General features: G+C 42.1%; 1 protein-coding gene across 1 annotated transcript in view; it reads left to right on the forward strand.

Moving 5' to 3' along the window:
• Positions 1 to 1,750, forward strand: part of LOC109907869 (solute carrier family 2, facilitated glucose transporter member 1-like) — a 32,036-nt gene extending 30,286 nt beyond the window's left edge. The window contains exons 8-10 of the mRNA XM_020506129.2: positions 845 to 946; positions 1,062 to 1,265; positions 1,444 to 1,750. Of these exons, the coding sequence (XP_020361718.1) occupies positions 845 to 946; positions 1,062 to 1,265; positions 1,444 to 1,647 (510 nt within the window). The 3' untranslated portion in view covers positions 1,648 to 1,750. The remainder of the gene's footprint in view (positions 1 to 844; positions 947 to 1,061; positions 1,266 to 1,443) is intronic.
• Positions 1,751 to 13,062: the final 11,312 nt, after the last annotated feature.

The raw sequence follows: 13,062 nt of genomic DNA on the forward strand, positions 1-13,062 counted from the left end.
CGTGGCTTCTTGGAGGCGTGGCCTTGGTTTGAGCTCGTTGGGCCATCCATGGGAGAACGTGTCATAATATAATTGAAAAGACATTTCCAAATACATTTTTAAATGTATTTACTAAATATATCACTAAATACATGTGGAAACATTATTTATGTATTTCAGAATGTATTTTAGAATACATTAAATACATTTTCCAATGCATGAGTGTACAAAACATTAAGGACACCTTCCTAATATTGAGTTGTGGAATGCAGGTGAAAGCTATGGTCCCTTATTGATGTCACTTGTTAAATCTACTTCAATCAGTGTAGATGAAGGGTAGGAAACAGCCTTGAGACAATTGAGACATGGATTGTGTATGTGTGCCATTCAGAGGGTGAATGGACAAGACAAAATATTTAAGGGCTTTTGAATGGGGTATGGTAGTAGGTGCCAGGCGATGCTGCTGGATTTTTCATGCTCAACAGTTACACAACTGTGGGAAGCATTGGAGTCAACATGGGCCAGTATACCTGTTGAATCCTTTTGACACCTTGTAGAGTCCATGGCCCGACGAATTGAGGCTGTTCTGTGGGAAAAAAGGGGGTGCAACTGGACTCAATATTAGGAAGGTGTTCTTAATGCTTTGTTCACTCAGTGTATATTGTGATATACATTTTACATACATTTATATATCAATTTTAAATACATTATCCCCAAAAAATGTATAAAAAATATATTTTAAATGTTTGTTTTTTCTAGTATGGGTGGAAAATAAAAACAGACTAACGTGTCTTTGAAATGTAGCCACTCCCCAACCCCCACTAACACCACCTTTCTTCTCCTCTTCCTCGCTCTCTTTATATAGCTATTCATTGTGGAGCGTGCTGGGCGAAGATCCCTTCACCTCACTGGGTTACTGGGGATGGCCTTCTCAGCGGTCCTGATGACAGTTGCCATGGCACTGCTGGTATGTATAATGGTGCACTAAAGGAACATAAAAAAACATCATGGATATGCTTATATTATATTTTATGTACACGGCTACTTCAACCAGACTCGTCTACTGATGTGTCTTGCCTCAGGACCAGCTGCCATGGATGTCGTACGTTAGCATCGTGGCCATCTTCAGCTTCGTGGCCTTCTTTGAGATTGGCCCAGGCCCCATCCCATGGTTCATTGTGGCTGAGCTCTTCAGCCAAGGTCCTCGGCCCTCTGCCTTTGCCGTGGCTGGATTCTCCAACTGGTCAGCTAACTTTATAGTGGGCATGACCTTCCAATACGTTGAGGTAAGGAGACAGAAACCATTACTATTGCATTAATGGCTCATTTTCATATTATATGAATTAATATACATTGATAGTATATATTATTATATATATTATATAGTTCTATAATAGCACTTATGACTTCCACTTTCAATTTGGAAATTGTGAATATAATGTAACTTTTCTATATTCTCTGTAGCAACTGTGTGGCCCCTACGTCTTCATCATCTTCACCGTGCTGTTGCTGGGCTTCTTCGTCTTCACCTACTTCATGGTGCCCGAAACCAAGGGACGATCGTTTGACGAGATTGCCGCTGGCTTCCGCCATGATGCCGGAGAGGCAGGGGAGAAGTATGCGCCTGACGAGATGAACAGCCTGGGGGGAGCCGACTCCCAGCTCTAAGCCCTCCGACAACACCGATACATACATACATACATACAGTTGAAGTCGGAAGTTTACATACACTTAGGTTGGAGTCATGAAAACTAGTTTTTCAACCACTCCACAGATTTCTTGTTAACTATAGTTTTGGCAAGTTGGTTAGGACATCTACTTTGTGCATGACACAAGTCATTTTTCCAACAATTGTTTATAGACAGATTATTTCACTTATAATTCACTGTATCACAATTCCAGTGGGTCAGAAGTTTACATACACTAAGTTGACTGTGCCTTTAAACAGCTTGGAAAATTCCAGAAAATTATGTCATGGCTTTAGAAGCTTCTGATAGGCTAATTGACATCATTTGAGTCAATTGGAGCTGTACCTGTGGATGTATTTCAAGGCCTACCTTCAAATTCAGTGCCTCTTTGCCTGACATCATGGGAAAATCTAGAGATCAGCCAAGACTTCAGGAAAAAAGTCTGGTTCATCCTTGGGAGCAATTTCCAAACGCCTGAAGGTACCACATTCATCTGTACAAACAATAGTACGCAGCTGTCATACCGCTCAGGAAGGAGACGCGTTTTGTCTCCTAGAGATGAACGTATTTTGGTGCGAAAAGTACAAATCAATCCCAGAACAACAGCAAAGGACCTTGTGAAGATGCTGGAGGAAACAGGTACAAAAGTATCTATATTCACAGTAAAACGAGTCCTATAACGACATAACCTGAAAGGCCGCTCAGCAAGGAAGAAGCCACTGCTCCAAAACCGACATAAAAAATCCAGACTACGATTCGCAACTGCAGATAGGGACAACGATCATACTTTTTGGAGAAATGTCCTCTGGTCTGATGAAACAAAAATTGAACTGTTTGGCTATAATGACCATTGTTATGTTTGGAGGAAAAAGGGGGAGGCTTGCAAGCCATTAACACCATCCCAACTGTGAAGCACGGGGGTGGCAGCATCATGTTGTGGGGGTGCTTTGCTGCAGGAGGGACTTCACAAAATAGATGGAATCATGAGGGAGGAAAATTAAGTGGAAATATTGAAGCAACATCTAAAGGCATCAGTCAGGAAGTTAAAGCTTGGTCGCAAATGGGTCTTCCAAATGGACAATGACCCCAAGCATACAGTGCCTTGCGAAAGTATTCGGCCCCCTTGAACTTTGCGACCTTTTGCCACATTTCAGGCTTCAAACATAAAGATATAAAACTGTATTTTTTGTGAAGAATCAACAACAAGTGGGACACAATCATGAAGTGGAACGACATTTATTTGATATTTCAAACTTTTTTAACAAATCAAAAACTGAAAGATTGGGCGTGCAAAATTATTCAGCCCCTTTACTTTCAGTGCAGCAAACTCTCTCCAGAAGTTCAGTGAGGATCTCTGAATGATCCAATGTTGACCTAAATGACTAATGATGATAAATACAATCCACCTGTGTGTAATCAAGTCTTCGTATAAATGCACCTGCACTGTGATAGTCTCAGAGGTCCGTTAAAAGCGCAGAGAGCATCATGAAGAACAAGGAACACACCAGGCAGGTCCGAGATACTGTTGTGAAGAAGTTTAAAGCCGGATTTGGATACAAAAAGATTTCCCAAGCTTTAAACATCCCAAGGAGCACTGTGCAAGCGATAATATTGAAATGGAAGGAGTATCAGACCACTGAAAATCTACCAAGACCTGGCCATCCCTCTAAACTTTCAGCTCATACAAGGAGAAGACTGATCAGAGATGCAGCCAAGAGGCCCATGATCACTCTGGATGAACTGCAGAGATCTACAGCTGAGGTGGGAGACTCTGTTCATAGGACAACAATCAGTCATATATTGCACAAATCTGGCCTTTATGGAAGAGTGGCAAGAAGAAAGCCATTTCTTAAAGATATCCATAAAAAGTGTCGTTTAAAGTTTGCCACAAGCCACCTGGGAGACACACCAAACATGTGGAAGAAGGTGCTCTGGTCAGATGAAACCAAAATTGAACTTTTTGGTAACAATGCAAAACGTTATGTTTGGCGTAAAAGCAACACAGCTCATCACCTTGAACACACCATCCCCACTGTCAAACATGGTGGTGGCAGCATCATGGTTTGGGCCTGCTTTTCATCAGCAGGGACAGGGAAGATGGTTAAAATTGATGGGAAGATGGATGGAGCCAAATACAGGACCATTCTGGAAGAAAACCTGATGGAATCTGCAAAAGACCTGAGACTGGGACGGAGATTTGTCTTCCAACAAGACAATGATCCAAAACATAAAGCAAAATCTACAATGGAATGGTTCAAAAATAAACATATCCAGGTGTTAGAATGGCCAAGTCAAAGTCCAGACCTGAATCCAATCGAGAATCTGTGGAAAGAACTGAAAACTGCTGTTCACAAATGCTCTCCATCCAACCTCACTGAGCTCGAGCTGTTTTGCAAGGAGGAATGGGAAAAAATGTCAGTTTCTCGATGTGCAAAACTGATAGAGACATACCCCAAGCGACTTACAGCTGTAATCGCAGCAAAAGGTGGCGCTACAAAGTATTAACTTAAGGGGGCTGAATAATTTTGCACGCCCAATTTTTCAGTTTTTGATTTGTTAAAAAAGTTTGAAATATCCAATAAATGTCGTTCCACTTCATGATTGTGTCCCACTTGTTGTTGATTCTTCACAAAAAAATACAGTTTTATATCTTTATGTTTGAAGCCTGAAATGTGGCAAAAGGTCGCAAAGTTCAAGGGGGCCGAATACTTTCGCAAGGCACTGTATTTCCAAAGTTGTGGCAAAATGACTTAAGGACAACAAAGTCAAGGTATCGGAGTGGTCATCACAAAGCCCTGACCTCAATCCTATAGAAAATTTGTGAGCAGAACAGAAAAAGTGTGTGAAGGCAGGGAGGCCTATAAACCTGACTCAGTTACACCAGCTCTGTCAGGAAGAATTGTCCAAAATTCACCCAACTTCTTGTGGGAAGCTTGTGGAAGGCTACCTGAAACGTTAAACAATTGAAAGGCAATGCTACCAAATACTAATTGAGTGTATGTAAACTTCTGACCCATTGGGAATGTGATGAAAGAAATAAAAGCTGAAAAAAATCATTCTCTCTACTATTATTCTGACATTTAAAAGTATTTGGCTAAAGTGTATGTAAACTTCTGACTTCAACTGTACATAGATAGATAGATTTTATTTGACCATGTAAAACAATATACAACCACAAATGTGGATAATGCATTTAAAATCATCAAGCATGACACAAGACATGTTTTACGATCTATTTCCATTATAGTCCTCTTAAATAAATGGTTCAAAAATGTACAAACATAAACATACTAGGCATACTTGGCTTACACATATAACACATGACATAACACGCATAGTTGGCTTACACATATAGCTAACACATAACAAATGTAAGGATAGGAGATATTGTCATAGCCATAGAGCAGGACTCCCTCAACAGATCAGCGATCTCAGGCTCCTAAAAATGAGATGATGGTTTGATGATGGTGACGCAGTTGATGCCAGATGATGGTGATGAAGTTGGCTTGCCGGCTCTGATATATTATACAAGGGGGTGTTCACAGGGTATCCTTTTCAAATGAATTATTGGGTATTAAAGCATCTTGTTACTACAGTATTATCTGTCATATACACCGAAGACTAAGGTTCACAGTTACAAAGTACACTCTTAGAAAAAAAAGTCGCTATCTAGAACCTAAAAGTGTTCTTCAGCTGTCCCCATAGGAGAACCCTTTGAAGATAAATATTTTTGGTTCCAGGTAAAACCATTTCCACAGAGGGTTCTGTACTCCCAAAAGGGTTCTACCTGGAACCAAAAAGGGTTATACCTGAAACCAAAAACATTTATCTTATGGGGAAAGCTGAAGAGTCCTTTCGGAGTCCTTTTTTTTGAAGAGTGTAGGACAATGATGTCAGCAAATTTGAATATATACTTTTATATTCGCAAATTTCGCATACAACTCCACTTGAACCTATGGATTTTAGAGGGCGACTCTACAGAAGGGGATTCGTAGTCTGTCAATCAGTTAAGGCAAGACATTTTGGAATTTACAGATTTTTATCCTTGTCTTGTTTGAACAATACAGTGTGTGTGTGTGTGTGTGTGTGTGTGTGTGTGTGTGTGCGCGTGTGTGCGTTTGTACACACCACAAGTCACTGCTTTATGCATAGTGACTTTTTCTTTAGTATTGGACACAAGCTGTAAATAATATACAAAATAGATCATTGTAGTTGTATAACCAGAATAAGAGTAAAATACCATGTAAGCTCTGACTTGTCAGTTGCAGAGTGTGTGTGTGTGCGTGTGTGCGTGTGTGCGTTTGTACACACCACAAGTCACTGCTTTATGCATAGTGACTTTTTCTTTAGTATTGGACACAAGCTGTAAATAATATACAAAATAGATCATTGTAGTTGTATAACCAGAATAAGAGTAAAATACCATGTAAGCTCTGACTTGTCAGTTGCAGAGTTCTGTATCATTTTACAAAACAAATTATTTATTAGTAAGCTGTACAATTCTATTGTGTAGCCTACCAAAAAGAAAACGCTAATCTGTGTGTAGTGCCTAGGGTGATGGGGAAGTAGGCAGCAGAAGGAGATCTTTTGTGTTTTCTTTATCTTTTATGTTAAAACAAAGTGCCACTACTGTTCTACTGACAGCTCTTCCCCTTTTTTTATGAGGTATTGTATGGTAGCTGGATATTTTGCTCAATAAAAACAAGCTGCACGCAGAGAACCACTTTCATGGGTGTGTCTTTTCTGTTCTTTGTTCAACATATTCAAACAGAGAGTTGAAAGTTACCCAAATTATTTGAATATAGTTATGAAATTATGAAATTATCATTTTGTAGTATCATTTTGACATATATACAAAAGTATGTGGACACCCCTTCAAATGAGTGGATTCGGCTAATTCAGCCACACCCGTTGCTGACAGGTGTATAAAATCGAGCACACAGCCATGAAATATCCATAGACAAATATTTGCAGGAGTATGCCCTAAATGAAGAGCTCAGTGACATTCAGCGTGGCGTCGTCATAGGATGCCACCTTTCCAACAAGTCAGTTCATCAAATTTCTGCCCTGCTAGAGCTGCCCCCGTCAACTGTATGTGCTGTTACAGTGAAGTGGAAACATCTTGGAGCAACAATGGCTCAGCCGCGAAGTGGTAGGCCACACAAGCTCACAGCACGGAACCTCCAAGCGCTGAAGCACATAGTGCGTAAAAATTGTCCTTGACTCACTACAGAGTTCCAAACTGCCTCTGGAAGCAATGTCAGCACAATAACTTTTCGTCTGGAGCTTCATGAAATGGGTTTCCATGGCCAAGCAGCTGCACACAAGCCTAAGATCACCATGTGCAATACCAAGCGATGGCTGGAGTGGTGTAAAGCTCACTGCCATTGGACTCTGGAGCAGTGGAAACGTGTTCTCTGGAGTGATGAATCATGCTTCACCATCTGGCAGTCCGATGGACTAAACTGGGTTTGGCGGATGCCAAGAGAACGCTACCTGTCCAAATGCGTAGTGCTAACTGTAAAGTTTGGTGGTGGAGGAGGAATAATGGTCTGAGGCTGTTTTTCATGGTTTGGGTAGGCACCTTAGTTCCAGTGAAAGGAAATCTTAACGCTACAGCATACAATGACATTCTAGACGATTCAACTTTTTTGAGAAAAAATTAAGTTTGGGGAAGGCTCTTTCCTGTTTCAGCATGACAATTCCCCCGTGCACAAAGGTCCATACAGAAATGGTTTGTTGAGATTGGTGTGGAAGAACTTGACTTGCCTGCACAGAACCCTGACCTCAACCCCATCGAACACCTTTGGGATGAATTGGAACGCCAAATGTTTTTGTGGCTGAATGCTTTTGTGGCTGAATGGAAGCAAGTTACTGCAGCAATGTTCCAGCATCTAGTGGAATGCCTTCCCAGAAGAGTGGAGACTGTTATAGCAACAAAGGGGGGACCAACTCCATATTAATGCCCATGATTTTGAAATGAGGTGTTCGACAAGCAGTTGTCCACATACTTTTGGTCATGTAGTGTATCTTTACCACACCTTGCATTAGAGCCCTTTTGCCGTCAGATAGCTCTATTATTCCTTATGCCGTTTGCTTCCTTCTCAACTTCTCTGCTTCGCCTTGCCTGCGCTAATCTGGGTGCCCGTCTCTATTTAGGGGTTAACAGTCTCTGCTAAAAAGACTGGCACACAGACTATGCCTGCGCCTATAATTACATTGTTATTATTATTAGACATAAGTTGCCATATTATTCTTGTTACTAAGTATTGTTTGTTTGCTTCGTTCTTTTTTATTTGGACACTTGAAAACGACATGGTGCATATCAAGAGATTTCATCCTGTAAAATTCAAATAAATTCTGGTGTCCACATGCTTCCCATCCGAAACAGTTTGTTCATATATTATGAAAACATTTTGTGAGGTTGTTTATTGGGTCTTTTGAAAGGGTTTTATTTGCTGTATGGGCACACAAACATTTTTCCTGAGGCAAGCCGAAATCTACGCCCCTTCGTCGGTGATTGGTCAACAGTAGAGATTCTTCAATTAAGTGATTCTTTGTTTGCTACTGTGGCCACGAGGTTGGGGTAGAATGGAGGACAGGAAAAAAAGGTCAATATGGAGTGGTGGATCACACAGAACTTTTGGAATTGCTACAGGAGGAAATTGAACATGACGAGAGTGTGGATGAATTAACTGTGGTGGCAGATGCAGTGAAGACCGCTGAGTTTGAGCCTCATCCTGATGATGACAAAGATGATTCTGGCCCTGTGGGAGTGAGATTTTTGGAGAGAATGGATCCTTGCCTTCTGGCAGATCCATCTATATCACAGGAGGCTGCAGAGGAGAGAACGGCTCGTAATAAGGGCCTGAACGGAGCACATGGAATGGCATCAAACATCTGGAAACCATGTGTTTGATGAACAGTGCATTCGGAATGTATTCCGGCTCCTTCACTTTTTCCACATTTGTTACATTACAGCCTTATTCGAAAATTGACAATGTTAAACATTTTCCTAATCAATCTACACACAATACCCCATAATGACAAAGTGAAAACAGTTTTTTTTTAATGTTTGCAAATTTATGAAAAAAACAAAAACAGAAATAACTTATTTGCTTAAGTAATCAGACCCTTTGCTATGAGACTGGACATTGAGCTCAGGTGCATCCTGTTTCCATTGATCCTCCTTGAGATGTTTCTACAACTTGATTTGTGTCCAGCTGTGGAAAATTCAATGATTTGGAAAGGCACACACCAGTCAGAGCAACAACCAAGACACAAGGTCATAGGAATAGTCCGTAGAGCCCTGAGGCAGGATTGTGTCAAGGCACAGATCTGGGGAAGGGTACCAAAAAATGGCTGCAGCATTGAAGGTCCCCAAGAACACCGTGGCCTCCCTCATTCTTAAATCGAAGACGTTTGGTGCCACCAAGACTATTCCTAGAGCTGTACACCCGGCCAAACTGAGCAATCAGGGAAGAACAGCCTTGGTCAGGGAGGTGACCAAGAACCCAATGGTCACTCTGACAGAGCTCCAGAGTTCCTTTGTGGAGATGGAAGACCACCATCTCTGCAGTACTCCACCAATCAGACAGAAGCCACTCCTCAGCAAAAGGCACATGACGGCCCGCTTGGAGTTTGCCAAAAGGCACCTAAAGGACTCTCAGACCATGAGAAACAAGATTCCCTGATTCTCTGATGAAACCAAGATTGAACTCTTTGGCCTGAATGCCAAGCGTCACGTCTGGAGGAAACCAAGCACTGCTCATCACCTGGCCAATACCATCCCTACGGTGAAGCATGGAGGTGGCAGCATCATGCTGTGGAGATGTTTTTAAGCAGAAGGGACTGGGAGACTAGTCAGGTTCGAGGGAAAGATGAACGGAGCAAAGTTCAAAGAGATTCTTGATGAAAACCTGCTCCGGAGCACTAAGGACATCAGACTGGGAAAAAGGTATGTGTGTTTGGCGCCAACAGATATCGCAGCTCTGCTTCTAGCTCCTAAGCAACTTTGCAGCATTTTGTTTTATGAGCTCATAAAATGTTTGGTGTTATTACATACATAAAGAACTTTTGGATGTTAGAGCGGCAGTAACTCCCCAGCATTATGACCAGGAATACGATTTTTGTTCGTACCCCCCAAGGCAATTTAACTTATTCCAGTGGCTGCTCCGAAACACCGCCGGCGGAGAAGAGGTATTCGGAGTGGACTTCTAGTCTGACTTAGGAGGCACACCATCGACCTCTTCGATGGCAATGTTCGATGGTACTCGCTAATGTTCAGTCTTTGAAAAATAAAGTAGACAAGCTCAGGGCGAGGATCTCATTCCAGAGAAACATCAGGGATTTTAACATACTCTCTTTCACAGAAACATGGCTCTCTTGGGATATACTGTCCCTGTCCATAAACCATCTGGGTTCTCAGTACATCGCACAGACAGGAATAAAGAACTCTCCGGGAAGAAGAAAGGTGGAGATGTAGGTTTCATGATTAACTACTTCTGGCGTGATTGTGATAACATACAGAAACTCAAGTCCTTTGTTCACCTGACCTAGAAAACCTCACAATCAAATGCCGACCGTATTACCTCCCAAAAGAATTCTCTTCGGTTATAGTCACAGCCGTGTATATTCCCCCTCAAGCCGATACCATGATGTCCCTCAAAGAACTACACCGGACTTTATGAACTGGAAATGACATATCCTGCGGCCGCATTTATTGTAGCTGGGGATTTTAACAAAGAAAATTTGAGGAAAATGCTACCAAAGATCTACCAACACATTGACTGTAGTTCTCGTGTTGGTAAAACATTGGACCACTGTTACTCAACTTTTCGAAATACCTACAAGCCCCCCCCCCCTGCCCTCCCTCACAACTCCATTTTGCTCCTCCCTTGCTAAGGTCCATTCAATGCTGGTCCGACCAAATCGGAAAACATGCTTCAAGATTGTTTTGATCACATGGACTGGGATTTGTTCAGGGTAGCCTCTGAGAATAACATTGACGCATACACTGACACAGTGGTGGAGTTCATCAGGAAATGTATAGGGGATGTTGTTCCCACGGTGACTATTAAAACCTAATCAAACCAGAAACCATGGATAGATGGCAGCATTTGTGCAAAACTGAAAGTGTGAACCACTGCATTTAACCATGGCAAGCTGACTGGGAATATTGCAGAATACAAACAGTGTAGTTATTCCCTCCATAAGGAAATCAAACAGGCAAAACCTCAGTACAGAGACAAAGTGGAGTCGCAATTCAACAGCTCAGACACGAGACATATGTGGCAGGGTCTACAGACAATCACGGACTACAAAGAGAAAACCAGCCACGTCGCGGACATCAACGTCTTTTTTCCCGGACAAGCTAAACACTTTCTTTGCCCGCTTTGAGGATAACACAGTGCCACCGACACGGCACGCTACCAAGGACTGTGGGCTCTCCTTCTCCGTGGCCGACGTGAGTAAGACATATAAACGTGTTAACCCTCACAAGTCTGCCGGCCCAGATGGCATCCCTAGCCACGTCCTCAGAGCAAGCGCAAACCAGCTGGCTGGAGTGTTTACGGACATATTCAATCTCTCCCTATCCCAGTCTGCTGTCCCCACTTGCTTCAAATTGTCCACCATTGTTCATGTACCCAAGAAAGCAAAGGTAATCCAACTAAATGACTATCTCCCCATAGCACTCACTTCTGTCATCATGAAGTGCTTTGGAAGGCTAGTTAAGGATCATATCACCTCTACCTTACCTGACACCCTAGACCCACTTCAATTTGCTTACCGTCCAAATAGATCCACAGATCGCCATCACACTGCATACTGCCCTATCCCATCTGGACAAGAGGAATCCCTATGTAAGAATGCTGTTAATTGACTATAGCTCAGCATTCAACACCATAGTACCCTCCAAGCTCATCTTAAGCTCATGGCCATGGGTCTGAACCCCACCCTGTGCAACTGGGTCCTGAGCTTCCTGGCGAAAACATAAAAATGTATTACAGATTTCTAGAGTTATCTTAGATTAATTTAGACTATTTTGAGGAGGTATACTGGCTACAGCGTCTAAAGAGGGACAAACAGTACTATTTTCAATCAAAGGTCAAGAGCATGTGAGGTACAGACATTCACTTCGCCTAGCCCAACTTCGACTAGGAGCAAACCAAACCTAGTATGCAGAGAACCATGTTAAAACTATTTGGACATAGCTATAGAGAATGATAGAGGCCTCTCGTGGCCAAAAGGCTGTATTAGCATGGGCAGCGCCATTGAGGGCTTCCACCCATAGGCTGTAAAAAAAATATGGAGGAAGCCATCGATGACGTCACCCCATTGTTTCCTATGAGAATGCTCAGTGGCGCATTTGATGATCAGGAAGTGTCATCTTGCAACATGGAGGAGTTTTTGGAAACATTGCATGAACAGTTTGATCTACTCTAGGAAGTGACTTTGCAGGCTGGCTCAGTGCATCCCCCTCACATGGAGTATCTCAAGATGAAGGCCCGACCAAGGTACTGTAGGCTAGCAACTAAATTATCCTCATAATTTATCATCTGTGTGTGATTTGAAAGTAATCGGTTCAAGGACATACAGTACCAGTCAAAAGTTTGAACACACCTAGTCATTAGAGGGTTTTTCTTTATTTTGACCAAATTTCTACATTGTAGAATAATAGTGAAGACATCAAAACTATGAAATTAGTAACAAGTGTTAAACTAATCAAAATATATTTATATTTGAGATTCTTCAAAGTAGCCACCCTTTGATGACAGCTTTGCACACTCTTGGCATTCTGTCAACATGCACCACTTGGGCTCCCGAGTGGCGCAGCGATCTAAAAAGGCCCTGCATCTCAGTGCTTGAGGCATCACTACAGACATCCTGGTTTGATTTCAGGCTGTATCACAACCAGCCGTGATTGGGACTCCCATAGGACGGTGCAGAATTGTCCCAGCATCGGGTCTGGTTTGGCCAGTACAGGCAGTCATTGTAAATAAGAATTTGTTCTTAACTGGCTTGCCTAGTTAAATAAAGGTTAAATCATTATATATATATACGTTTAAATTAGATAGTCACCTGGAATGCCTTTCAATTAACAAGTGTGCCTTGTTAAAAGTACATTTGTGGAATTTATTTTCTTCTTAATGCGTTTGAGCCAGTCAATTGTGTTTCTTCAAGTGCAGTCGCAAAAACCATCAAGCGCTATGATGAAACTGGCTCATACGAGAACCCCAACAAGGAAGGAAGACTCAGAGTTACCTCTGCTGCAGAGGATAAGTTCATTAGAGTTAACTGCACGTCTGATTGCAGCCCAAATAAATGCTTCACAGAGTTCAAGTAACAGACACATCTCAACATCAACTGTTCAGGGGAGACTGCGTGAATCAGG

Source organism: Oncorhynchus kisutch, linkage group LG17 (genome assembly GCF_002021735.2).
Source record: "Oncorhynchus kisutch isolate 150728-3 linkage group LG17, Okis_V2, whole genome shotgun sequence".
Classification (NCBI taxonomy): domain Eukaryota; kingdom Metazoa; phylum Chordata; class Actinopteri; order Salmoniformes; family Salmonidae; genus Oncorhynchus; species Oncorhynchus kisutch.